The 27766-nt window shown below is 42.1% G+C and overlaps 2 protein-coding genes across 10 annotated transcripts in view; one reads left to right on the top strand and one right to left on the bottom strand.

Moving 5' to 3' along the window:
* Positions 1–17562, bottom strand: part of DCX (doublecortin) — a 195676-nt gene extending 178114 nt beyond the window's left edge. For 5 of the 7 annotated variants that reach the window (XM_073361173.1, XM_073361177.1, XM_073361175.1 and 2 more), the window contains exons 1-2: positions 15990–17561; positions 11919–12067 (exon numbers count right to left, since the gene is read on the bottom strand). The gene's annotated coding sequence lies outside the window, so the exon portion shown is untranslated. Of the gene's footprint in view, positions 1–11918; positions 12068–13283; positions 13391–15989 lie in introns of those variants that run through there. The other 2 variants (XM_073361180.1, XM_073361176.1) reach the window with 2 other exon arrangements.
* On the top strand, positions 17326–27238 carry LOC140917743 (UDP-N-acetylglucosamine transferase subunit ALG13-like). 3 transcript variants are annotated; one of them, XR_012160966.1, is made up of 5 exons: positions 17326–17501; positions 17836–17998; positions 20424–20562; positions 22321–22414; positions 25078–25168. XR_012160966.1 is itself a non-coding variant. In XM_073361183.1 (4 exons), exons 1-4 carry the CDS (start codon positions 17421–17423, stop codon positions 25095–25097), a joined length of 399 nt encoding a protein of 132 aa, XP_073217284.1. In that variant the 5' UTR covers positions 17327–17420; the 3' UTR covers positions 25098–25183. The 3 variants fall into 3 exon arrangements, 2 of the variants coding, with proteins under 2 accessions (XP_073217284.1, XP_073217283.1); XM_073361183.1 differs by lacking the exon at positions 22321–22414 and having other exon boundaries at positions 17327–17501; positions 20424–20558; positions 25078–25183; XM_073361182.1 differs by lacking the exon at positions 22321–22414 and having other exon boundaries at positions 17330–17501; positions 25078–27238.
* The last annotated feature ends 528 nt before the right edge of the window (positions 27239–27766 follow it).

The following is a 27766-nucleotide window of genomic DNA, read 5'->3' as shown; positions in this document are numbered from 1 at the left end:
AAATTTACAAGGTGGGATTTTTCCTCCCTGGTGACTTTTGTCTGGTTTAGAGTTCCTGAACCAACCCCTAAATATAAACCACTTCTGAAAATTCAGTTTTCATTGAAAATTTTGAACAAAAAAATAGATTCACTCTTGTGGTGTTTGAAAAGTCTCTTTCACTCAATTCTGAAACAAGCTACCTAAGGGAGAGTTCATGAGTTAGGCCGAGGGCATGGAGACAAATACTTGAGCTCTATTACCACTCTGGCTACTGAGGAGCCTTAATAGTTCAACATCGTTGCCCCTTTTTTCCCAGTTGGGGAAACTGAAGCACTCAGATGTGACTTGCCCAAGATCATCCACCAAGGAGCAGCCGGCATTGCGGTATGCACACATTTACAACCAAACCTTCTAGGTCAGAGTATGGATTCTACACTTGTGTAGAAGAAACACCAGGTAAAAGAGAGACTAGTAATATGTACAGTGATGGCTGCACAAAAAAAGGTGCATCTCTGTGGACATTTGTATTCAAAGATGTGCAACACCTAGCTTCCTCCTGCAGGCTATATGCTTTACTAACAGAACCATTCATAGCAGAATGCAGACTGCTGGCAAGATATGCATGACAGGTCATAGGAATGATTCATCACAGATCACAAGATACACACGTGTAACTTAAGAAGACAAAGCTAGAGTCCAGGTGTGTTTTTCCTCTGTCACAAACAAAGAAAGCCAGAAACAAAACAGGGACCAAACCAAAGGTTTTTTAGTATGTGTATTTGTGCTGAATATAAGAAGAAAGATATGAAACTCACATAGCATAGTAAGTGCCCTATAAAAGGGGAAAATGCAATGGGAATGAATTCAATTAATAAGGCTCAAAACTCAGAATTTTAATGAGAATTCATTGTATGCCTAAATGTGCTACTGTTTGTGTTTTTTTTTTTGCCCTAGTGCTTAGCTTTGTGATTTATTTATGTCATCATAAACTTCACTGTATATCCCTCCCCAGAAATGGTCCACTAAGTAGAAGATGAGGATAAATACTTGATGAGAAATTATAATAGGTTTCCTTTTTTAACACTGGCTGGCCTAACAGACCAGTGAAATATGGAACTAATCTTGGACTAGACAGCACTATTCACGGATGGTCCTTTTTCCATCACAAAAGGAAACCACCATCATAAGTGGCAGTCACAACAAAGAGCCCAAGGACTGAATAGGCATGACACTAAGTTACCCTCTTACTGCAAGAGATGGTTTTTCCGGGTCAGGGTTTGAACATAGGAGTGGGCCAACCTTGGGGTAGCTTGCACGCTGGCTGCCTAGATCATACTTATTCTGTCTCCCCATTTAACCTCATGGACCTTAATAGATCTACTCTGGAAGGATGAAGCATGGAGTCAGCCCAGCTGGGAATGGAACGTGTGGTTCCAGAGACTGTAGGCATTTCTCACTTGTTACTTAGATTTACCTCTCTGGCAGTGGAATCTGAGAAACAAGCAATATCCAAACCAAATTACAGCAGAAGGCAAATGAGAAACTAGACCCTATTGGCAGGCAAAGTCTTCTGAATGCAGAGAGCCTGAGACATATTTTCTCCCAGGAGCAACCAATTTTTAACAAGTCCCCTTTAGCAAGCTGTCCCTTGGGCTAGGATCAACTACAGCAGGTGCCTGGTTTATCCATATCCCCTTTATACAAACATATTCATGTATGTGTGTATGTAGGTAGAGAGAGACTGTCTCAAATACACCTCCCCTTGCATTTACGTTGACATATCGGTGCTCTGGCAACTATAACAATCACTTACATAGAAAAATTAATACCAGGAAGATAATTAATATAATTTTGGCTTCTTTGAATGTGATTTAAAGGTGAAAGGAGGAGGAGCCAAGCTCATGTGATCAGCCAGCACTCCATGGGCCGTCATCACATGCTCACGGACCAATCTGAGAGTCACTTTCATAGGGGGACTTTTCAGTTACTGGGTTTATCTATTTTTTTTTTTTTTTTGGAAGGGAAGATGGATAGGCAAAAAAAAAAAAAAGGCTTACTTTTTGTAGCCTCATGCATAGGTGTGTACTGGTTCTTTTACATTCTCCTCCCCCACCCACTAAGAAAAGATAAACCCAGCAAACAACATCCCCATCTACTTGGAGCATTGGGAGCTACTGTCTGACTCCCAGGAGATTCCATACATTGTCACTGTGGTGATTATCATTTGTATTATCATAGTGGGCAAATGCCCCCTTCTGTGGAAATCAGGGTGGCTTGCTAATCTAAAATGAGCTGTGTGTTTATTTACACTGGCCTGTTCCTGGAGTAAGTCAGGTGGCATTTCAGATAGTAATTATCTTTTCTTTAAAAAAAAAAATCTGTAAATAAATACAACATGCAGTACCCCTTCTGGGAAGGCTGTTTATTCTCTCTCTTTAGTAAGTCTGGAAGATCCTTCACTCAGTGTTTGTGAGTAAGCAAGGCCTTTCTCAGGAGTGAAGAGTTATAATTAGCTTTCACCAAAGAGGTGGATATGGGAATACAGATTTCAGGCAATTTTCATATTAACAGTGTCTCTTTAATAGGTGTTGCTAGTTTAGAAACACAGAACAGAACACTGTATTGACTACACTGGTGTCTAGCAATATGTTTAAGTACAGTGGTCTCATTCTTACGTGATTTTTACCCTGTTCTTAAGAATAATTAGAGTACTCCTAATCTAGAACTACCCTCTGCTGAGTTGAGTTTGGAAAGACTTGCAGCTATATTCCCTACTGGTTTATTTTCTTTTCAGTCATTGCACTCTTTTGACTAATCCACAGCAGAGGTTTGGAACTTAACTGTCATTTTCAATCTCCTCAATAGCACCAATCAAGTCTGTGCTGGATATTGGAGAGAAGAAGAGGTCTGAAGCACAGGACTGACAGTCAGAAAATCTGGGTTCTCTTCCAATTTGGTCACAGACTTACTATGTAATCTCTCTCCCCATCTGTAAAAGGGGGAGATACTACCTCCCAGCGGTGGTTTGAGGCTTGACTCTTTTTTTTTTTTATATCCTCTGTTGGAAGACATATTATAGATGTGGAGAGAAAAAAGTTAAATGTAAACAGTCTGCAATGCAGACGTGCTCCAGGGAATGGAGAAAGAAAAGAGGCAAGCAAACAAAACCTCACAGACCCTGCAGAGACTGTTGATTTCAGAAGGGGAAGAACTGATTTCATTCTAAGCTTTGTTTCCCCTAGCCTGACTTCACCAAACCAGACTTAAGCATGCCTGCTTTTCAGGTCCAAGAACATAAATTCTTCCCTCCGGTGGCTCTCGATGACATCACAGTGTGCCCTCTATTTGCCCCAGAGCAAAGAATGTGGCCTGTGGAGTTGTGGCTAAGAATACATTCAGTGTATGTCCTTGTTTGCCTTCATAGTTGCCTGTCTAAAGTTAACAGCCAGTAGATTTTTATTTTGCTGTTTGCCAGATCTGCATACTAAGTGCATTTAATGTTGCTGAAAGCTGTTAAATTGGCCGCAATGGGAACTGAAGTCCTTTCTACACAGAACAAGTTACTGCCGCACCCCAATGAGGAGACACTTCTGTGGTCAGCGCAATTCAGGGCCCAGGAACATCCTGTCTGCCTCTCAGTTGAGACTGGCAACAAATGTGCTAAGTAGTGCTGTGATGTGGTTTTATGATGTGAATATATTGACAGCAGTACAGCTATTCCCTACAGAATAGGGAATAACTATTCTAGTCTAAATCAGCTTTATACCAGCATAACTGCAGCCATATTAGGGCTTTTATCTGTGTTTTTTTACCAAAAGCTATATAAAGTTATACCTCTAGCCAAAACAGTTATGTCAGTTAAATTTTTAAACGTAAAGTTATACTAGTATAACTGCATCTACGCTAGAGCTTTCACCAACACAGCTATGTCAGGGGAAAAAAATGAAATCATATCCTAGCTGCCATAGCTATGCTGATAAAACTCCGAAGTGTAGACCAGGCCTTAAACTTAATAAAAGCCCATAGTGAGGCTGAGAGGAGGTCAAATAAGTTATTTGATATTCTCTTTTGTCTCCTATAACTACAGTTTCTCCCTCTCATGCCTAGAGCATTTTAATGTAGTGAGTAGATGGCATATACTTTATCTGGCTAATGTATTAAGAAATGCATTATAATTGGAGTTGTTTAAGATTTTTAGGATTTCTATTCAGAATTAGTTCTTTACAGAATGACGGATTTTACCATTCATACCATAATTAGACAAAATGATGGACTAGCCCCAATGGAAAGAATACACTAATTAGTGTTCATTTGTGCTAGACAAACCCACAGAGACAACTCTCTGGTTCTTTTTATCATACCTTCTTTTGAAGTGCAGTATTCAGCTTGAAATCAGTATATTATTGTTACTTAAGTATCTACAAGTCTCCTTAAGACTTGATCCCTTTAACTATGTTTTTAGGCTAATAGCCTAACAGGAAGTAAGCAAACTTGTCTTCCACCAAGAAAAATAAGATGTTCTGAAGAAAATACAGTCCTGTCAATGGCTATCCTCAGAAGCACCACACTGGACTGGGACCACCATTGGTCTGTTCCAATATTCCTGTGTTCCTCTGTGTCCTAGAGCTAATGTCCCTGGGGAAATATTTGACATGCTCCAAATCCTATTTGTCTGTGTGATCTAATCAAAGCAGACTACGCAGGAGAATTTGCTCCAATATACACAATATAGAATCAAGCCTTAAAAACCAGCTGAGTATGGCTGTTGGCAAAGAGCACCCCTGTTTAAGCAAATGCTATGTGTGGTCATGTTCTACTGAAAGCAGATAACATACCAATATTGAAACTTATGTATTGCATCTGGCATATCATCAAGAACGACTGTTATTGAGGAATTAACCTTCAGTACCTATAGTCCAAGCCTAAATAAAGTAGAACTTAGTTTAAGATGAAAAACTTGTCTCAGAAATCTTTGCAATCACGCTGTTAGTGTCCTAGATATCTGGGAACAAGTAACCCAGTAACATTCACCTTGACCACAAATGTATTTGTATAGAAAAAACACAACAATATTGTTTGTATATGCAGTTCTTGCAGCTAATTAGCACCTGAGGGCAGGTTGTGTATAAACAGAAAACAATAAGGGATCTGAAATATATCCCCAGCCGAACTCTGCACACTACCAGCCGCAGCACCAGGCAGGACTTTTATATGCATCTTCATCAACCTGCCATCTTTTAAATAAAAGAAAGATTCTGATAAAGAGAATCGAACTGGAACAATTTTATGCACCGTGACAGAGCCATTCATGAGGACGTAGTGCCCTGGAGAAATAAAGAAATGTAACACCGTCTGCTCTGAGATGAGGTTAGGCAGTTTTCTTGTAATTTTACATACAAATAATTTCTTTGACATCAAAAAAGTCACCATTAAAAAAAAATGAACTTACTAGTAACTGTGCCAACAGTGTCTTCATCAGAACTCCTCTTCAGCAGGCACTTACAGATGTATCCTCTGTATGATGACTCTACCTTACCACATACAGCACTTATAGGGAATCAGCAACTGACCCAGGGACAAGTAATTGGACATGGATCATTTCACAGAGGCGGCTGCATCAATTTTAGATCTGGCTGATAGTGATCTAAAGTTGTTAGAATCTGATCGTTGTTCAGTGGTCTGTGTGATGGTAATCTCACACCAGTTCCTAGTGGACAAATGTCTATTTCCCAAAGCCAAATGTAGTGCCATTCTCTCTGCAAAGTAGCCAAGGACTGATAACACCATAGGGAATGGAGAATCTGGTCACTCCTAGTGGTAGTCCCTCTGGAGTACAGCTGAGGCACACTCCGATTTTTACTCCTACTGCCCAGGCTGTGTACCTTTGCACAGATTAAAAACCTAAGTCCATCCACATCTGTCAATCTGTTTGTTTTCACAGACGGACTGCAACTCACTTAACACAAAATCAAATAAACCAATAACTAAGCTTCAGTTGGTGGCAATTTCCCTTTACTTGGCACGACTGTACAATTTTTCCACAGTTGATCAGTATTTTAAAAATGGTACTGTGACAAGAACAATGGTTTCCACACTGAAAGAGAGAAGTGAAGTTACTGTAGTTGGAAGTGTAGATAAATAGGCAACCATGCTTGTTTTAGGCTGAGACAAACAGGACAACTGTGAGTTCAGCAACGTTAACTCTAGGGAAAGAGTAATGCAAAACAGTCTTGTTTTGACATTAGCACTTCTAGCAGTAATCACTCTCCCAAACATAACAGACTTCTGTTTTAGATCTAAGCTGGTTAAGCTACACCCAATATGAATTTTACCCTATATGTTTGAGTGGATTCTAGCAAGACTGATTATTAGACAGATGACTGTCTGGAATTGCAACACATTTGCTGATATCTAATTGAGAGAGAACACCGTATTTGTAAAGTACACACAGAGCTTTCCAAATTCATTACACGTATAAAAAGGACTTCTCTAGATTATTTCTCCTTCCCGCTCAAAAAAACACTGCCTACAGCTCAAAACTTCATAATTCCCTACTTGTGTGAAATGTATGTTGCACTCTCCACCATCTGGTTTGCCTCCACATAACTGATATTTTTGACATTGCTGGTGATAAAAATTATTAAAATTTAATGAAATACAAGAAGTGAGTAGAAATATTTTTTAGCACAGATTCTGTTTGGGTCAGAATCTCCAAACATATTAAAAAAAAGAGCGCTGGTAGAGACTGGATAATTCGAGGATCCTCAATTTGAGATGCCTGAATGAGGCTCCTACAGCAATACCACAAATCACCACCTTCTATTGCTGTGAGATTGCCTTTGTATTAGCGGTGACAGGGCAGACCCCACCTGGACAGCTAACATATCACAAAGCTGTCATTGCTATTGGCACCCTAGGTGGCAACTTCATAGGCCCAGGAATGAATGGACGGGCCCACCAACCTGTCCTCTCATCTCAGCGAGGAAAAGGCAGTGATGGGGGAGCTGGTACCACCAATACCTGTGCTGTACTTGTTCTGTAGATAAAATGAACTTAACTTCCTCAGTGTCAGGAGACTGGGACTTTTCATAAGAATTATATTTACTAAAAGAAAACACAATATCAGGTTCAAGCCCAATTTAAAAATTAAAAGAAGAGGACAAGCAGAGTTCAAAATAATGAATGTCCACCTGAGATGTCACGTAGAAGAGGAGGTGTACATCCCTCAGGCACTTTTTTCTGTCACCAGACAAGCTCTCAGTCTGAACACAGCACAATTCTCAAAGCCTCATGCAGATCCCAGATCCCTATATCAGTCTGTAACTTTATTGAGCACCTCCTAGTGGCTGGATGTGGCATGGCAGTCCTTTTCTCATCCCCTGGTACCTCCTGCAGGAGCAGGCTGTTGAACTTGGTTGGCAGGTCTTCGGTGGCTCAGTCCTCTAGCCTGGTCACAGTCAAAATGAACCCCTTCCATGATAGTAAAGAGTCCAACAAAAACTGTCTATCTGTCCTCACCATGGTCTTCAGCCCCGACTCTGGACCTTTTAAATTCAGCCCTTTGCTTGGGCTTCTAAAGGAGTCTTGTCCCCTGCTCAGAGATTACACCACTTCGCTGGTGGGGGAACCCAGCCCCACTCACTATTCCTGGTTCCACCACCCACCATATATCACTCATTTCAATTAGTTGCTGCTGTTCCCTTGGACCTCTTCTCACCTGGCCCCTTTATCTTCACCCCTAACCTTAGGGTTAAAGTTCTCAGGTCCTCTCTCCCCCAGCTTAAGCAAATGCAGCCAGTCAAACTTCTGTGGCCAGAGAGAAGCCCCTTTCCTTGCCCCTCTGGTCCCAGCCCGGAACTGTCCTGCTAAGAGCATGCAACTCCTTTTATCTGAGCCTGCTGGGCTGCTGATTGGCCGCTTCCATGAGACCTCTCTAGCTGGCCTGGAGGCCCCACCTTTGCTACTCCTTTGCTGGGGCAGGATGTAGTAGGACCACAGGGTCTCCTGTAGGGAGCCACAGCAGCCAGGTACAACCCATTACACTGTCCCTCCACTGTGAAATGAATCTAATACACATTCAGATTCTTTCTACATTTTGTTTTGACAATGAGCTTGGCAATAACAAATGGATGACAGCAGTAACAGTAAGAAGGATTTTGTAAGTGTGGGGATGCTAATGAAAGGGACTGGAAAGAGTAAAAATTAGTCTGTTTGATGTCTTTTGAGCCTGGCGTAATGTCTGTCTGGATGTGCAGCACTGCCCTCTAGTGGCTACTTGTTCAGTACTTGGCTGCTTTTTCAGTTTCCTCTTCAGGCCTTCAGTGGTGCTTTTAGTTAACTAGATTCTTAAGCTATTCCCACACGGCATGTACATTGTATAGACAACAGTGGTGATGTCTATACATCTCTATGGGTAGGGTTATACTGAAAGGAGGAACAGAATATTTTAGACGTACAGCAGGTCTTTGTGCCTGTGAAAATGCACATATACCACCTAAGGATCTGATTACACTTATACTAACACAGCTGCCTTTGGAGAATAAAGCTCAGAGATTTCAGAGAACATGATTTACCTGGATGAAAATTAATTTAAAATAAAACAGGTATATCCAAGGGATTGTGTGAACATCTGAAATGGTATTGGACTCACATAGTGGATTGCTGCTGATGTATTTTCTGGTAGCTGGGATACAGGAATATCATTTCACAGAGAGCAAGAAACAGTGCCAAACTGTCACCAGTTGAGGTTCCCTAGAGGATATCCAAGAGACTGGTTGCCAGGAAACGCCAGCCATATTGAACCTTCACAGCCACGATAGCTCTCCTTATGATATGTTACAGACTCCCTTTCAGCCCTTTGCAAAGACCTGTATTTTGACCACTATACAAACTATTTTGTTTCCTTTTCAATTTTCTGCATGTCTCTTACACTGACTGTAAATTAGTGTTTTCTCTTGGTTTTTTGAGGCCCATTTTCCATTTCTGTAATACAGCATTTTTATCTACATTTGAGAGGAAACTAAGCATCATGTGTATGCAGCAAACCAGATCCACAGCTGGTATAAATCAGCATAGCTCCATCACAGTCAGCGGAGATACGCCAATATACATTAGTTGAGGATCTGATGAAGTACAGGCTAAATACCAACTTCTGTTCCCATGAGTCAAGTCAGAATTAAGGGGAATACCCCAATCCATTGGCAGGGCACGGAGCACCAGCACAGCTGTGCCATACTATGGATTACACTTCAGCCCATGGACTCAGCCCCAGGCATTCAAGGATCATGAGACAGGCCTCAGAAAAATCACTAAACTAATTTAAAAAAAATATGATTTTTAAATCAATGTTATTGTTTTTATTTGCTTGCTGGTCTCAGAGCTTTCAGGGGCACTCAATCACATTTTCAAGCTTTTCTCTGCAGCCATAAGGGCTAGAAACCAACTTAAAAAAAATTAAGCTGAGATTCTCACATGAATCTAGGAGCTGGGGATATAAGATAGACACCAAATATTGCAAGACTCACAGTAAAAGTCATGAGTTGGCAACACTGCAGACTATAGTAGTGGTCACACTATCTAAATCCTCTCCTTATGTGGAGGATTAATCCAATGAATGCCCTATCCCTCTGTCATTCCCCCACGTACCTTCTTCCATCCTCCCCCCGCCCTGCACAGCATTCCCACTCCTTTTGGGGCCCTGTATAAGAAGGAAAGGATTTGTACCTGTTTTCTGATGTAAGGCTCTCCATAGAAATGTACCCACTCATTTTCATTTATTTATAATACTTTTAATTTGTAATATGTTTACAGTGAGATAAGTATGCAGATTCTTCCCCCCACCACGCCCCCATTTCAATTTCCTTCCTGCATACAGTATTTCAGACATAGACTATTAAAAGCACTCCCAGAGTAGTCAGGGCTCCCTGGTGATAGGCCATCAATCTTGGGTGGTTTAGATTAAATAAATTGAGGACAGATTATCTTTGACAGGCTGGTGATGTAAGGTCAGGTCTTGCAAGGTGCTGAGCACACTCAACACATGTAGAAAATGAAGGTGATTAGCACCAGAAAAGAATCAGGAGCATTTTATGTAGGAAGAACTCTACTGTGTTTTCCTAACTTTGAAACATGTTTTGATAAACAGAGCTTTGATTAATAACTGCATTGGAATAAAAGTTATGCACATTTGGGACCAAAGTTAGTTCAAAACTCATAACCCATATGGGGCTTACCAAGAGGTCAACCTACTAGTTTTTTCTTTAGCAATGTGTAATATTTATTGTTACTTAACATGGCACACTCCTGAGAAGCCCTAGGGGAGTCACAATTCAAGCCAAATATAGAACACTGACAGGTATCATTCAGTAGGTTTTAGAATACAGCATAAAATGGAGGAGCATACTCTAGCTTTTTGGGACACAGACACACAAATGGCCAAAGCAATCTTTGATAATAAGGAAGGAGGCCTGTATTCATTCCCACAACACTATCAGCATGTACGTCAAACCTCAGCACTACCACCCATCTGAATAACAGACAGACTGAGACTAGTGAAAACCTCTCAGTTTTTCTGAATATGCATTTTAATCTGCTGATATGAAGTCTGAGGAGGCTTCTGCTTACTAATGTATTGGAGTGGCTTCATGTCTGTACCTTTATTTTAGAAAAGGCTTTTCCCCCACCTAACTTTACATGGTATTTCACAACTATTAGAATATTATATTGAAAGCTTGTTTTTGTTTTGTTTTTTAAAAATATCACTTACGTATTCTCAAAAAGATTTAGAGACTTACTGACTCCAATGCAGAATCTGATCTCAATCACACCTGTGTAAATCCAGAATATTAACATTCAACCTAAACTCTGGCTTCCACACATCCATGCCAATATTGTATCACATCATAATATCTACTAAATTCAAACACAACCTTTCTAAATATCCATTAATCAGTACAGTCTGCTTTATTTAACTTAAACAATTTGCAGTTTGGCTTGTGCTAAATTAAAGCAATGGGGCATTAATTATCATTGTTAATGAACTATCAACATGACAAACAGCTGTATAATTAGATTTGCTAAATCTTTTGTGCATCTTCCTAAAAAACACTAGTTGTTGTGTGTGACCTTGTCATATTAACTAACTCAGGAAATAAATAGGATTACTGCTTATTTTTGGTAGTTCTTTCTCACATGTACTACTGTATATTGCATTAGGCTTAAGACAGTGTATTTGTGGTTCAGTTTCTGTGGCCAGTAAAGGATTATTCTGTGCTACAATGGTGGACACTTGTATTTATGTATCAGATGTAGGGTTTTTGTTTGAACCAAAAATTAAAAAAACACCCACTACCCAAGAAGAGTTTTGTCCCCCCAACAATGGAGAGATGCCAAAGACTCCATGAAGTCCATTAGGGACTTCACTGATTTTATGTGGAAAGCACTCTGATACTACAACGATGGGCGGCAGTATAAAACCCTAAGGTAGATAGAATTCCTCCTGCCCTGCAGGAAGTAAGAGTCATAGCTACAGGAACTTCAGTGGAAGTCATCCTACAGGCAGGAAATCTCCTAACAGGAGCAATTTTAAAGGGCCAGGCAGGGTTCTCATCCTACAAAAGCTTATGCATATGACTAGCCCCACTGTACTCAGTTTTCAGTTAATATTGCTCCTCTCAGCAGTAGACTTGCCATGTAAATAGGATAAACAGAATTTTCACCATAGTTTTAAAATGATTATTTATAGTTTTCTCCATAAATACTCTTGCTTAATACACTAAAAGACCTGAGCCCAATCCTGCTATCCTTGCTCATGTAAGTAGTCCCATTGACTTCAATGGTATTTGACACATAATAAATGTTACAAGCTCAATCTCTATAAAAATAAGATATTGAAAACCTCACAGATCCACTTAATGTTGAGAAAACAAAAATCTTACCACATTCTCAGATGCGAGCTGTATTCTGTTCGCACTCTATGTGCTAACTCATGCTTACTACAGTGACTGACGCATCATCAGGACAGCTCATACTGGAACAGGGTGCATAGAGTGGGATGTTTGCGTCATGGGCGCTGTTCTTCAGAGCCCTACAAAACAAAATTAAGATACTCTAAAACTTTTTGAAAACATTCACGTGTTCTGCTCATATGACAATATTGCTGCTTTTCAGCAAGGTTTTAATTAGGAGACTGCTAGCACATATGGAAATCTAATGCTCTGTACAGTATTGTATAAACAGTAAAGAGATGTGGTTATCTTGAAAATCTCATTTAAATCTGATCATTTGGACATTGTTACAAGTTAACTCCTAAAAGGACTATAATTTGAAAGATGGAGGGGAAAAATATTTTTCTTCTGTTTATCAGTGTTTCCTTTGTGCTTTGACAGCACTTTGTGTATGTCCCATTGCACTTCCTCCACTAACACAATGACCTCACTCTTGCCATAGGAAAACAGTATCAGATTTGCACGGTCCCATATATAGGGCTTCTGATTTTCAATTTTTATAACCATAATTGGTTTTATAACCAATAAAACACCCCCACTTAAAAAAATAATAAACTGGAGTTTGTCCAATAAACACCAGCAATGGTTACTTGTACCGAAGGCTTGTCTACACAGAGCAGTAATGCAGACTACAAGGGAGTGATTTCTAAAGCATATACTATAGTGGAAGCAGATATAATAGAAGCCCTACCCATATACCGTATGTGTAAGATAGTCCTTTCAGAGCACCCCCTTGCGGTACAACATGGCCCTTCAGGTACTGGCTTTAACTGTCTCTGGGGCCCTTGTAAGAAGTCACTCACAGACCAGAATGCTGTAAACTAAATTTCTGCTTTGTAGGATTTTATTTATTAAGTCTCTAACAGCAAATCAAACTGCTCCTTCACTCCTCTAGTCCAGTCCTTGTTCCCAGGATCCCACAACCCTCCTCCTAGGATCTGCACTGTTAACTTGCAAAGGTTTTTCCCTTCTTAGGTCAGAAATGCCACAGCTCTCCTTCTAGGCTCTGTACTGATCATTCAGGCCAGCTGCAGCCTTTACTCAGCTCCATCCAAGCTAGACCCTTTCAACTGTATCCCATCTAGCCTAGACTAGAAGAGCAAAACAGGCCTCATCTCCCTTTTTAGAAGCTTCCCTTTTATTACCAGGCCTAGACTAATTTACCCATATGACCTCCCTGTCATAGAGCTACTCTAATTTCCCCCACTTGGGGAGGCAGACGAGTCACAGGTGGGAAAAGGGCCAGTCAGGCTGTCACCCTGTGACAATGTAAAGCACAGTGGCACACAAGTTTACCTGCTGTTCTGTACTGTGGGTCACTTTGTAGGAAAAAGTGTGTCACATGGACTGATCTCCCATCCCAACAGGACCTCTCTAATCCCCTGTCTCTTGGTTCTCATAGGACTGTATTCTGTAGGCCATCAGGAGACATGCTTTTCCACAGGCCTTGCAAGAGGACAGTAAAAGGGAGGAGGCAAAGCTGAAACTGAAGGCAGGAGAGTGCTCAGAGAGAAAAGCAGATGGGTAGCTCTGACCAGGTCTGGTGATAATAATCACAAACCTTTCAAGAGGCCCTTCTAAACATGTGGGGGGAGAGAGACAGAAAAACCCTTTTACAATTATTCTTCCTTTTAAAATTACAATTTGCAACTTAAAGAGAATGTTTGTTTTAAAATTATTCAATTTCCCTTTGATTTGTTAATCCTCACACCTCCCCCCTGGCAAACATACATAGGTAAATAGAAGTAATCCCATTTTACAAGTGAAGACACAGAAAGGGTAAATGGTTTGCCCAAGGTGCAATAGCCTGTTAGTGATAGAGGCAAGATTAAAACTCAGGAGCACAATGGATCCTAGCCTAGTGCTCAGTCTACTAGGCAATGCTTGCTGTCTCATTGCTGTTCATTTTTAAGCTCTTTGCAGAGTTACATGTCAAGGTAACGTGCATTCTTGGCTCTCCTGAAAGGTTCACTTTCTGTAACCTGAAGCATTTAAAATCTTTTATGTCTCCTTTGTGCACAGGATTTTTTGGAGGTCAACAAAGGGTCACCAGACACTGGTTTCCAGGAGAACATGCATAATTTCTGGGATTTATTTTTAGTTAATGCTCTCTATCTGCAAGACCACATACAGAGCCAGAGTTATTTATGCTTACAGGATTCTAAATAAAATATAAAACTAAGAATTGAAACCACATTTGTCTCTTTTCCTTCTGTCTCCCATACCATGATAGTTTTAAGTGTGTGCTGTTTTGGTACTGGTGAAAGGCTTTACTTTATTTGACCTTCAGGGTAGTGAGTGAAGCCCCAGAGGAACGATAATTTCCTGTTGCAAAAAAATATTTTTTTTTCTGTTGCAAAAAAAAAAAAAAAGAGAGAAAGGGCTAGAAAGACTCAGAGGTCAACTAAAGGCACTGTTGCCAACTCTTGTGGTTTTAGTGCAAGCCTCACAACATTTGGTATTTCAACTACTGGAATAGGACATTGCAAAAGAATCTCAGCTTTCATTTAAAAAATTTTTTTTTCAGAGAAGAGCTTGAAAAAGTGGCCCAATAACACTTTGAAGGGTCAAAAATCATTATACAAAGAAAACAAAAATGTATTATTTTTTTTAAAAAAACAACCTTATGATTTTTAAGACACTATCATGATTTTGGGGGGCCTGACTCATGATTTTTAACAGGGTTGGCCATATTATAAATGCCTTAGGACAAATATAAAGGGCTAAAGTTGCAGATTCACTCAAAGGGTACCAGAAGAGGATAGCTAGCAGAGACCTCTAGACAAGACCCTCTGCTCTGAGTAGGTGTCAAGGAAGACAGTGAATGCTGCTCAAGGGAAACTATAGTCCTTCTTATTTTCCTATCTGTACTTAACTTCCTTATCTCTGCTAAAACTACACTTCTAATATGTATTATCTTACTCTTCTAGGTACCCTGGATTTTCTTCATACACAACAAGTCTCAGAAACTGCTCCACTAACAGCCTTTTATTGTGTTGGTTTGTTCCCGTGGGCTCTTACAACTGTCACTGCACCAAACTCTTTAATCCACTGACAGAGAAGGGAGGAATTCACCTGGTTTTGAGGAGCCTGAGAAAACAATGCTCACCAGAATGTATCTATTAAAATCTCATCCTTTCATAAATGTACATGGAAATATAATATTACTATTATTTTAGTATACAGTTCCACCCCCAAGTTTCTGATTGGATGGTGGAGGAGAATGACATCTGAACAAACCACGTGTGTGGTTCACATTTTCCTTTAGAAACATTGTAATAGTGAAAAGAAAAGGAGTACTTGTGGCACCTTAGAGACTAACAAATTTATTTGAGCGTAAGCTTTCGTGAGCTACAGCTCACTTCATCGGATGCATCGATGAAGTGAGCTGTAGCTCACGAAAGCTTACGCTCAAATAAATTTGTTAGTCTCTAAGGTGCCACAAGTACTCCTTTTCTTTTTGCGAATACAGACTAACAAGGCTGCTATTCTGAAATTGTAATAGTGAGGTAGTGTAGCTCCTCCCCAGAGAACAGGTGGTTTGCTCTGAAGAGAGACAACGGGAGACAGGTGTCAGATGGGACCTCAGGAGGAAAAAAACAGGGAAGGAAATTAAAAGAAACAAAGTAATCAAGAAGTAGATAGTAGCAAGTTCCAGGTGGGAACAGGAGGAATAGAATTAAAGGGTGTCTATACTTCAAGCTAGAGGTGTGATTTCCAGCTTGAGGAGACATATTCGTGTTAGTGCTGATCGAGCTAATGCACTAAAGAGTGTAGTTATGGCAGCATGAAGGCTAACCATGCCTGTCAGAGAAACCAGGTATGTACTTATGGTGACTAGCCCATCCTGCTGCTCATGCTCCTATGGCTACGTTCTGTTCTTAGCACACTAGTTCACTGAGAGCTAGCACAAGTACATCTCCTTAAGCTAGGAATCACACCCCCAGCGCAACATGCAGATATACTCAAATGTGAGCAGCCACACAGTGAAGTCATACATACCTGAGCTAATGTGTCCTCACTGGTGCTGCACTCACCAATGGGTCATCAGGAGTTTGGGGGACATATCCCATAGTTCTTGGTACTGCAGTAAGCTGAGTTGCTCTTTCCAGTAAATTGTGAGAGAACTTGTCTGTCCTTCTAGGCAATGGGAAGGAGGGGTGGGGGTGGGGGGAGTGTATTGTGGGAAGGCATTGGAGGTCTATTAGCACTTGGTGATGTAGGCTACTTCTGCATCATAAACTGGGAGGGTTACCAGCCTGAGTAAAAGTGGCACCTGAGCTCTAACACCCAGCTAAACTGGGTTTAAAGCATCACTAAACTCAGGTCAGAGGGTTCTGCATGGATGGAGCAGTGGCAGGGAGGGCTTGAGGGCGAGATTATGGGCAACAGCTGATTAAGAGCCTGAGTTAACTCTGCAGGGACAAAAAAAGTTGCAAAAATGGACTGTGTTTTAATCATGGCAAAGGAGTAGGTTTTACAGTTATTATGCCAGATGTCACAGCGGTAGGTGCTGCAGTAACACCTACAAATAAACCATGATTATCTGAAGGCTAATTATCCAAATTTGAGTTGTCTGGACTTTGTTTCTGTCTCCCATTTCTGCACAGTGAAATGAATCGGAAACACTAATTTTGTGAAATTTTTGGATGTTTGCTAAAATCTTTGAAAAGTTAAAATTAAACCATGTATAAAATGAAAACCATGTATAAGAGTGTAGTTGGGCTCTTAAAGCACACAGGAAGAGATAAGTCTTTGCCAGGTCTCCATTAACCACAGTTTTGTTTGGGAATGTGTGGGTATTCCCCATTTCTGGTCTTTCCAGGGTGGTTTGTTTCATTGACATTGAGGGCACTGGAGCATGGCATAGAGGAAAATCTCTGCTCTTTATCTAAGCTATGTAAGCCACAGTTGGTCAGGAATTCTTGTGATAAAAATAAGTAACAAAAATGAAAATAGCAGACTAGGTGTAAACTTAGATCGTTGCATGCTAGCTCCTTGTCCGTTCTCCAGGCCCCAGCCTAGCTCCTGTCTCTGAGGGAAAGCATCTCCCCACTGCTGGGTAAAAACACCACCAAATAGCACCTTTGTGCTTAGCAGTAAAGGAACACCTGGCTCTGAGGGCAGGCTGAGGATTGCTTTGGTTACCTTTATTTCGGGGTTCACAGGGGATGGGCAGGGGTTACTCTGGGGGCCATGTGGGTGCGTCTGTCCGTGGGTAACATTTGTGTGATAGACACCCCCCCCACACACACCATATGTCACTGGGGTGACGCTGCCCCCTGGGCCGCTCGCCCAGCGTGGGGCTCGCCGCTCGGGACAGGCCCGGCTTCGCTGAACCGAGCGCGCCCCCTGGCGGCCGCTCGCATCCCGGCTGTCCGGGAGAGACGCCGCTTGGCCGCCCCCGGCCCGGCCCAGGCGAAGCGGCTGGCCATGAAATCGGCCTTTGTCACCGTGGGGACGACCAGCTTCGAGGAGCTGATCGCCGCGGTGACCACCCCGGAGACGCTCCAGGTGAGGCCGCGGCGCCCTTCCTACAGGCGGCGGGGCCTAGTGCAACCCAGGGCCTGCCGCGGCTCCCGGCTTCCTGCCTGCCTGCCCCGCCCCGGCCCCCGCTCGCGCCGCAGGCCCCCAGCCGCCCCGGCTGCTCCCTGCCCGCGGGGTGGGAGCGTCTGCTGGGCCGCGGGGCTGGCTCCCGCGCGGGGCGGTCGGTTCCCCTCAGCCGGCGCCGCGCCCGTCAGGAGCCGGCTCGCGCGCGCGAGGGGAGAAGCGGGGCTGGCCCCGCGGGGCGGCCCACCCCAGCCCTCTCGTCGCCGCGGTAACATGCCCCCCACCCGACCCGCTGTAGGTCTTGCGGAGCCTCGGCTACGGCAGACTCGTCCTGCAGGTTGGCAGAGGGGCGGCGGCCCCGGCCCCGTTCCGCACGGCGGCGTTTACACTGGACGTGTTCCGGTTCAAGGAGTCGCTGGCTGAGGACCTTGAGAAGGCGGATCTGGTGATCAGCCACGCAGGTAAGGCGGCGGCGCCTGGCGCAGGGAGGTGAGCTCCGCGGGCGGCTGCCGAGAGCCTGCCTCCTGCGAGCCGGGGCAGGGCAGCCCCGCTGATCTGAGGCGCTTTCGTTGCTCTAGGGCGGGGGCCAGGCAAACTGGCATCGCCTGAGGGGCCACTGGCACGTTTTAGAGCTTGTAGCGTTGTCCCTGTGCTGAAGTGGGGATTTTCTGTCCTCGTTTCATGACTCCGGTGCGTGCCCGGGTTTCCCCTGTATGCTGCCTTGTTACCCAAGGGGTGGGAAAGGGCTGTTTGCTCTCAGGGCAGGCTAAGGGGCATCCGTATGAATGTCACCTCGCTGTCTGAGCGTCAAGGGGTATTGGAAAAGGACTGGCAGAGGCTGACCTCCTGTCAATGGAGGATTTGAGACGATAGTGGCAAATCCAGTCACCAGGATAGCGACAACTAGCAGCCAGTGACCCAGAAGGAGAGAGATTTCCGCACCTCTCAGCAACATACCAGCTCAAGGACAAAGGATGGCAAAGCCGTGAGGTGGGGGATAAGAACTGGCGGCTGAAAGGAGACCTCTCTCACCTGGGAACTGACTGGGGGCTTGTCTACGCTGGCAATTTACAGTGCTGCATCTTTCTCGCTCAGGGGTGTGAAAAAGACACCCCACTGAGCGCAGCAAGTTTCAGCGCTGTAAAGCGCCAGTGTAGACAGTGCACCAACACTGGGAGCCGGGCCCCTCGTGCCGGTGGGTTTTTTAGAGCACTGGGAGAGCTCTCTCCCAGGGCTGTGCTGTGACCGCACAAGCCATGTTAAAGCACGGCCAGGGCAGCACTTTAGCATTGCCAGGTAGGCTAGCTCTAAGGAGGTCAGAGAGAGAGAGCTTGAACCCTGTGGGTCACTACAGCTGGTCTGGACTCTGGGAGTTAGCCAGAATTCTCTATCGTTTAACCTTCAGTTCCCTATGCTGCCCTAAAAACTTCCTATGCTGTATTCCAGTTGACTAATAAACCCTAATGTTTTGACAATGCAGTTTGAGTGTGTCTGCAAATGCTTGGTGAGGTGCATTAATTCCCAAAGAGTGGACAAGTCCCTAGTAGGAGTGTCAAGGTTCCTCCCCCACTCTGAACTCTAGGGTACAGATGTGGGGACCTGCATGAAAAACCTCCTAAGCTTATCTTTACCAGCTTAGGTCAAAACTTCCCCAAGGTACAAAATATTCCACCCGTTGTCCTTGGACTGGCCGCTACCACCACCAAACTAATACTGGTTACTGGGGAAGAGCTGTTTGGATGCGTCCTTCCCCCCAAAATACTTCCCAAAACCTTGCACCCCACTTCCTGGACAAGGTTTGGTAAAAAGCCTCACCAATTTGCCTAGGTGACTACAGACCCAGACCCTTGGATCTTAAGAACAATGAACAATCCTCCCAACACTTGCACCCCCCCTTTCCTGGGAAATGTTGGTTAAAAAGCCTCACCAATTTGCATAGGTGACCACAGACCCAAACCCTTGGATCTGAGAACAATGAAGAAGCATTCAGTTTTTTACAAGAAGACTTTTAATAAAAAATAGAAGTAAATAGAAATAAAGAAATCCCCCCTGTAAAATCAGGATGGTAGATATCTTACAGGGTAATTAGATTCAAAAACATAGAGAACCCCTCTAGGCAAAACCTTAAGTTACAAAAAAGATACACAGACAGAAATAGTTATTCTATTCAGCACAATTCTTTTCTCAGCCATTTAAAGAAATCATAATCTAACACATACCTAGCTAGATTACTTACTAAAAGTTCTAAGACTCCATTCCTGGTCTATCCCCGGTAAAGACCAGCATATAGACAGACACAGACCCTTTGTTTCTCTCCCTCCTCCCAGCTTTTGAAAGTATCTTGTCGTCTCATTGGTCATTTTGGACAGGTGCCAGTGAGGTTACCTTTAGCTTCTTAACCCTTTACAGGTGAGAGGAGCTTTCCCCTGGCCAGGAGGGATTTCAAAGGGGTTTACCCTTCCCTTTATATTTATGACAAGGAGTCTAGCTCATTTGGACTCACTGAACAGAGCTCACCGCGTGAAACGGGAGAGCTGGAGCCCAGAGGTCGAATCGACGGAGGTGGTGAGGTCCCAAGGCCGACGCTGTGCGGGAAGAGTGAGACCCAATGGGGCACAGGCACACTGATGGTGTTCCTCCTAGAGAGTTTTCCAAAGCTGGAGGCACAGCACCAATCCTATGGCTCCGTGACAGTCACCAGTTTAAATTTTGTAACCTTTTTGTCAAAACTCCCATTCAAACCAAATGTCAGTGGAATCATTCAGTATAATAGGAGTTTGGCGTGAGTAAATACTTCAGGGTTAATTGGTTTTTACTGCAAGAGTGTAAGGTGAAACTTGGCTGCACATGTGCAAATACTGTTCATATTACTGGTTTCTTCTGTAGGTGCAGGCACTTGTTTGGAGACACTGGAAAAAGGAAAACCACTCTTGGTGGTTGTAAATGAAAAGCTGATGAACAATCATCAGCTAGAATTAGCCAGGCAACTATACAAAGATGGACACCTCTTCTACTGCACTTGTAGGTATGGAACATATTTTCATATCATTTGTGCCTCTTTCTAGGGGTACAGCCAACTGTTCTCACTTTGTTCCCTTAGAAGAAATTGATAGCAGCCATCCTGACTGAACAAGTATTATCATTATGAGTGTTAAGGTAGTGCATAGGAGCCCTAGTCATGGCCTAGGAGCCCATTGTGCTATGCATAGTTTTTACAGTTTTATTTTACAGTATTACTTACAACACACAGATTTATGGGAGGGGAGAATCTCTTCTCTGCAACTGTACATCAAAGGCAAAAGTCAGTAACTCTTCCGCAAACAGACAGTAACTTGATCCCTCCAGAGCTAGTCTACCACTGCTACATATTGTTGCCAGGGTAGATTACTACTAGAGTTATGCTTGGTGCTACTTTCACCAAATCCTTGAAAATCTGGTTCCAAGGTTATTTTATAGGGCACTACTGATTCCAATTAAATGACAAACACTCTAAACAGAGCAAAAGTGAGGGCATTTGAGTTGCAGTTATTCAGACTGTTCAGGGGGAAAAAAAACACCCATACAAATCCAAACCTCTGAAGTTGGTAGAAAGCAGCACTGGCCAATAGATCTAAGTAACATACTTTGTAAGTGTCAAGGTTCCTCCCCCACTCTGAACTCTAGGGTACAGATGTGGGGACCTGCATGAAAAACCTCCTAAGCTTATCTTTACCAGCTTAGGTCAAAACTTCCTTAAGGTACAAAATATTCCACCCTTTGTCCTTGGATTGGCCGCTACCACCACCAAACTAATACTGGTTACTGGGGAAGAGCTGTTTGGATGCGTCTTTCCCCCCCAAAATACTTCCCAAAAACCTTGCACCCCACTTCCTAGACCAGGTTTGGTAAAAAGCCTGACCAATTTGCCTAGGTGACTACAGACCCAGACCCTTGGATCTTAAGGGCAATGAATAATCCTCCCAACACTTGCACCCCCCTTTCCTGGGAAATGTTGGATAAAAAGCCTCACCAAATTGCATAGGTGACCACAGACCCAAACCCTTGGATCTGAGAACAATGAAAAAGCATTCAGTTTTCTTACAAGAAGACTTTTAATAAAAATAGAAGTAAATAGAAATAAAGAAATCCCCCCTGTAAAATCAGGATGGTAGATACCTTACAGAGTAATTAGATTCAAAAACATAGAGACCCCTCTAGGCAAAACCTTAAGTTACAAAAAAGATAGACAGAAATAGTTATTCTATTCAGCACAGTTCTTTTCTCAGCCATTTAAAGAAATCATAATCTAACCCATACCTAGCTAGATTACTTACTAAAAGTTCTAAGACTCCATTCCTGGTCTATCCCCAGCAAAGACAGAATATAGACAGACACACAGACCCTTTGTCTCTCTCCCTCCTCCCAGCTTTTGAAAGTATCTTGTCTCCTCATTGGTCATTTTGGTCAGGTGCCAGCGAGGTTACCTTTAGCTTCTTAACCCTTTACAGGTGAGAGGAGCTTTCCCCTGGCCAGGAGGGATTTCAAAGGGGTTTACCCTTCCCTTTATATTTATGATAGTAAGGTAAATTAATAAAAGGCCCTGTCTCTTCAGAAGCTACTGTTTGAAATTATTTAGGCCTTCATGTTTAATACAACCTTAAAACAACATCAGAAATTTGGGTTGATCAACCACTATCCTACCCAGAGGCAGAGTTGTGGAATAATCATTTAGATCTGACACAAGCTCTCTTGTCTTGCACACTGATTGCTCCTGCTGTCAACTTAATTCTAACACCTGGTCAAGACTCTGTGTGGATGTCTGTAGTCAGGAGATCTTAGGAAGGTAAAAACAGGATACAGATTGGATAATGTGAAATGCATTCACAAGTGTCTTAAATGTAAGTAATCTTATTACTTATATGTGCACGGTACTATTAATGAATAAAATAAGATGAAGTTCCCTCTCAAGAATCTTAAACTTAATATAAACACAGATAACACAATGAATATTATTGTCCTTCATAAGTGAAAAATCATTCAGGAAAAATTAAGAAGGGACAGTGGGAAAGCTTTAGGGTACATGTTATGTGTTTTATGATTCATGTTTGGGAACATTGGATTATCATGGTAATTTCTTATGTTTTGCTAAATTTAAAACTGCTATCATGAGACACAAAAATAACCAAGTGAAAACATTTAGTGGAAGAAGAATTTTGAGAAGGGATCTGAAGGACAGCACCTAACCCACTCTGAATCTGGCTCCACATTGAAAGGAAAAACCATTAGTCATGTTACTCCTGGGGGAATTCTGTAACAAAAAATCCAAAATTCTGGATATTTTATTTGTCAAAATAATGCAATATAATCACACCAGTTTCATTTATTTTGGTACTTTATTTATACCATAGAAAAAAAATCAAAATAATTGTTCAGCATTTTCTAAACACATGAAATTTATGTTATGAATTCTTGGTAACCAAGACCCTGCATTCCAGTTATAATCCTGGATTTTCATTTAGATTACATTACTTTTATTTTGGTGTTTGGTGTACTGTAAAGTAGACTGCCGCTTTAAATCACTCAGAGTTTCACACATGAAAGTCATACAGTTTTGTTAGTCATTGTCCTGCATTTATTTTAAATGGATAATTAAAATAGATCCTGAGCTGTAATCTGACCCCATTGTGCCTCTCTGGCACAGAAGAAAAAGCGAGAAAGCCCATACAGACCTTCCTAGCTGAGGATTCCCTTACTGTCATTTACAATAAGGCTCCTTTTATACCACTATGGCAAGGTAAAGGAGCCTTAATTGAGGAAAATGGGAACAATTAACTAACAATGGAACCATTAGCAGCCTGCCTGTTTAGTTAAAAGAAAAGGAGGACTTGTGGCACCTTAGTCTAACAAATTTATTTGAGCATAAGCTTTCGTGAGCTACAGCTCACTTCATCAGATGCATTCAGTGGAAAATACAGTGGGGAGATTTATATACACAGAGAACATGAAACAATGGGTGTTACCATACACACTGTAACCAGAGTGATCACTTAAGGTGAGCTATTACCAGCGGGGGTGGGGGGGGGCACCTTTTGTAGTGATAATCAAGGTGGGCCATTTCCAGCAGTTGACAAGAACGTCTGAGGAAGGGGAAGGGGGATAAACATGGGGAAATAGTTTTACTTCGTGTAATGACCCATCCACTCCCAGTATCTATTCAAGCCTAAGTTAATTGTATCCAGTTTGCAAATTGATTCCAATTCAGCAGTCTCTCATTGGAGTCTGTTTTTGAAGTTTTTTTGTTGAAGACTTTTAGGTCTGTAATCGAGTGACCAGAGAGATTGAAGTGTTCTCCAACTGGTTTTTGAATGTTATAATTCGTGACATCTGATTTGTGTCCATTTATTGTTTTATGTAGAGACTGTCCAGTTTGACCAATGTACATGGCAGAAGGGCATTGCTGGCACATGAGGGCATATATCACATTGGTAGATGTGCAGGTGAACGAGCCTCTGATAGTGTGGCTGATGTGATTAGGCCCTATGATGATGTCCCCTGAATAGATATGTGGACACAGTTGGCAAGGGGCTTTGTCCCCCACCGTTCCTCAGACGTTCTTGTCAACTGCTAGAAATGGCCCACCTTGATTATCACTACAAAAGGCTCCTTCCCTCCTCCTCCCCCCCCCCGCTCTCCTGCTGGTAATAGCTCACCTTAAGTGATCACTCTAGTTACAGTGTGTATGGTAACACCCATTGTTTCATGTTCTCTATGTATATAAATCTCCCCCACTGTATTTTCCACTGAATGCATCCAATGAAGTGAGCTGTAGCTCACGAAAGCTTATGCTCAAATAAATTTTTAGTCTCTAAGGTGCCACAAGTCCTCCTTTTCTTTTTGCGAATACAGACTAACAAGGCTGCTACTCTGAAACCTGTTTAGTTGTTACATTTCTGCTCTGCCTCAGGCACAGAGCCAGCTTCACACAGTCCTATGCCCAGGATGCAGCAATAGCGAGGAGAGGGACAGAGTGAGTCTCTCTCACTCATTTGCATGCAGGCAGGCGGCCAGCCCCACCACCTTACTGTCTCTCCACAGACACGTCCAGCCTTCCTTCCCTTCCCTTCCTTCCCCCCTCGACCACCCCGCCTCGGTGATCTGCTCTCTGCTGTCCACTGCTCCCAGCAGATGTTCTCCGGGCTGCCAAGGAAGGGAAATGTGTTCCCCACAGATTTCTTTGCTTCCCTCATTTTTCTGCATGGGAGCCAAGAAATCTGCGGAAGCTATGAATTGTGTGCCCGCCCCCCCGCCCCCACATGCAGTGTGCAAAATTCCCCCAGGAGTAGTCGTGCTGAAATAGTATCAGTTTCATGACGCTAATTCTCTTTCTACCTGTGGTGTCTCTTTTCCCTCTAATGTGTGTTCTTGTTGCTAATCTAATGCCAAAGGGAATCATGTGCATGCATGCTTCAAGGCTAGATTAGAAAAATAGTGAAAGACAAAATACCCCCATGTGTAGTATTTAATCGTTCATGTTGCCTTTGTTTTTGCTTTGTTTTTATAGCACCCTTTTGGAGTCATTGAAGTCAATCAATTTGTCAACACTGAAACCCTTTCCTCCTGGACAGCCAGAAAAGTTTGCTGCATTCTTGGATAGAGTTATTGGATTTGAATAACTAATCCAGAAAAATGAAAATGTTAGTATGTGGTCAAATTCTTCTAATGTCACTTCCTTAATAGGAAAATCTACTTATTGGGACCAACACTTTTTGTATCAACTGAACGTAAATATGCCTGTTCAATTTCAGCTGACATTAAATATTTTCCCATTTAATGCCAATTTAAAATCTACTGGCTTCATGCTTCAGTTAACACAGTGTCAGTAGAGGTATAGGGTTATTTTTTGTTTGACAACTATATCTAAAGGACTTATCTAGAAAGAGTCAAGGAGAGCCAGAAACTAAAGACCCACAACTTGACTCTTGCAGACAAGTCCAGCTGATAAAGCAGATGGCAAATCCAGCTAACAGACAAAAAGATGTTTTCTTGCCGTTTTCGGTCTCAACTGTGAGTAAGATCTTAAAGAAAAAGAGAGAGATCCTAAACGAGTAGCACAGTGGTTCAAACTACAATCAAAAATGGCAACAGGTGGAGAAAAAGAAGGGGGTAGAGGAGGCACTTCTGCACTGGTTTGTTCATACACATCATCAGAACATATCAATTACAGGTGAGTTACTGATCAGGAAAGCACAAAACATTGCAACAGAAATGGGACTTGAAAATTTTGAACCAGTCAACAGGTGGCTTTGCTGGCGGAAAGCATGAACTACCATTGCATTTAAATGGAGCCATGTTGAGAGAGATACTGGTATCTCAACTCAAGCACTGGACAACAGATGTCTTTCCCTCAATCTTGGCCAAATTCTGGCCTTTAAAAAGTCATCATTAGCAGCCAAATAGCAAAGGAAAGAGTCACTGTTCTTCTGTGTCCAAGCCAAACTGGCAAAGATAAAATGAAAATTCTTCTGATTGAAAACCGGAAAATGCCATGTTGTTTTCCTGGTGTCCCCTCCCTGTCTATGATCTATAAAACAAACAGGAATGCATGAATGATTGCCATCAGATTCACTGAATGGCTTATGAACATTGACAAAGAGATGGGGAAAAAGAAAAGGAAAATTGCAGTGATTCTCAATTGTTCAGCCCACCCTACTCCAGAATTTACAAATGTGAAACTGAATTTTCTGCTGCCCAGTACAATTTCTCTACACCAGACTATGGTTGAAGGGGTCATTCACAATTTAAAGCTCCATTATAGAAAGATCATGGTGCATAAATTCTTCATGCAAACTGATGGTGGCACAGCAAATGTGAGAAAGTTCACTAAAGATCTTGATGTTTTGGATGCTGTTTATGTTGCGCAGTACCAGGCTGGAGGTAACAACTTTGTCAGTTGTAACCAAAAAACTGGTTTTGCAGCTGCCATCAAGGAAATCACAGACTTATCTTGGAGGACTTTTCAGCTGAACTTGGAGAGACTTATGTCCTTGGCTGATTTCCATTAATACTCTAATACAGATGCTGACCTTGAATGCTTAAGTCAGATGACATAATTAAGATCTGTGTAATCAGTTTTGGAGCCTACTGAAGTGAACAAAACTGGGGAGGAAGATGCAGTCCTAAAACCAACCAAAGAAGCTATTTTTAGAACAAGCTTTTGGTTGTAGTGAAGTGAATAAAACTATTACTAAATCCATTCTACAGTTTGGTAAAGCCCCAATCCCTGTCAGGTACTAACAGCATCGTCTGATCCCATCTATAAGGCCACATAGTGTTTTAACCATATTGGAAATTAATGTGAAACCAGGTCCTCCACCACAGCAGCTTCTTTTGTAATATAGCCTGGTCCACACTTGGAACAGACCTGTACTAGTTACACTTATGTTGATACATAGCTGTTATTGAAGTTCTGACTGCTTCTCCCAGATCACTGCAGTGTGGTTGAGTTTTGTTTTATGCAAACAGTCAAACATAGTGGTACACTGCTAAAAAGTTAGTCTTCAACAAAATTTGCTAGCACAATTTTCAGGAGGAAAAAAAATCCCTGTCCACACCGACTCACACCCTTCTAGTTACACCCATATCAACAACCATGTTTTAGTGTGGTTCTGATCCCTGTAAGTAGGATACAAGCTAAGTCTAAATTAAAGTGCTCTTCCTCTAAATGTTCTTTAAATGTTTGTATTTGAAAGCTGATAGTGATGCGGTTCCAAATGTCACAGTACATGTGACCACAAACGATGGAAACAAATTAATTTTATTTCATGAATGCTTATTGAGCTAGGCAGCATACATACTTAATAAAAAGACAGCCCCTGCCTCCTAAAAGTTTATAATTTGTTTTGATATTTTTTCCCAAATTTAGCTGTGTGATTTTGGACATGCAACAAATATGTGAAAGGGACAGAGCGGAACAGAAACTTTGTTTGGCATCTTAAGAGCTGAAAAGAGGAAAATTGGCTCAACTTTATAATTTCCTAAAAAAAGTATGAACACACTCTCTGCAACAGATTTCAGATTTCTTTATTTCAATTATGTGTCTTCTGCTAATATCTTTATTTCAACAGAGAGGTTTTTTTTACATGTCATAGCATCAGAAAAGCAAGGCAAGGAGTCTGTGATGTAAATTTTTGTGAATAAATACAGTAAAGTAAGGTTTGTATTAGGGCTGTCAAGCGATTAAAAAAAATTAA

Source organism: Lepidochelys kempii, chromosome 9 (assembly GCF_965140265.1).
Source record: "Lepidochelys kempii isolate rLepKem1 chromosome 9, rLepKem1.hap2, whole genome shotgun sequence".
Taxonomy (NCBI): Eukaryota; Metazoa; Chordata; order Testudines; family Cheloniidae; genus Lepidochelys; species Lepidochelys kempii.
The sequence above is the reverse complement of the archived record's forward strand: the minus strand, read 5'-3'. Positions and strand labels throughout refer to the sequence as shown.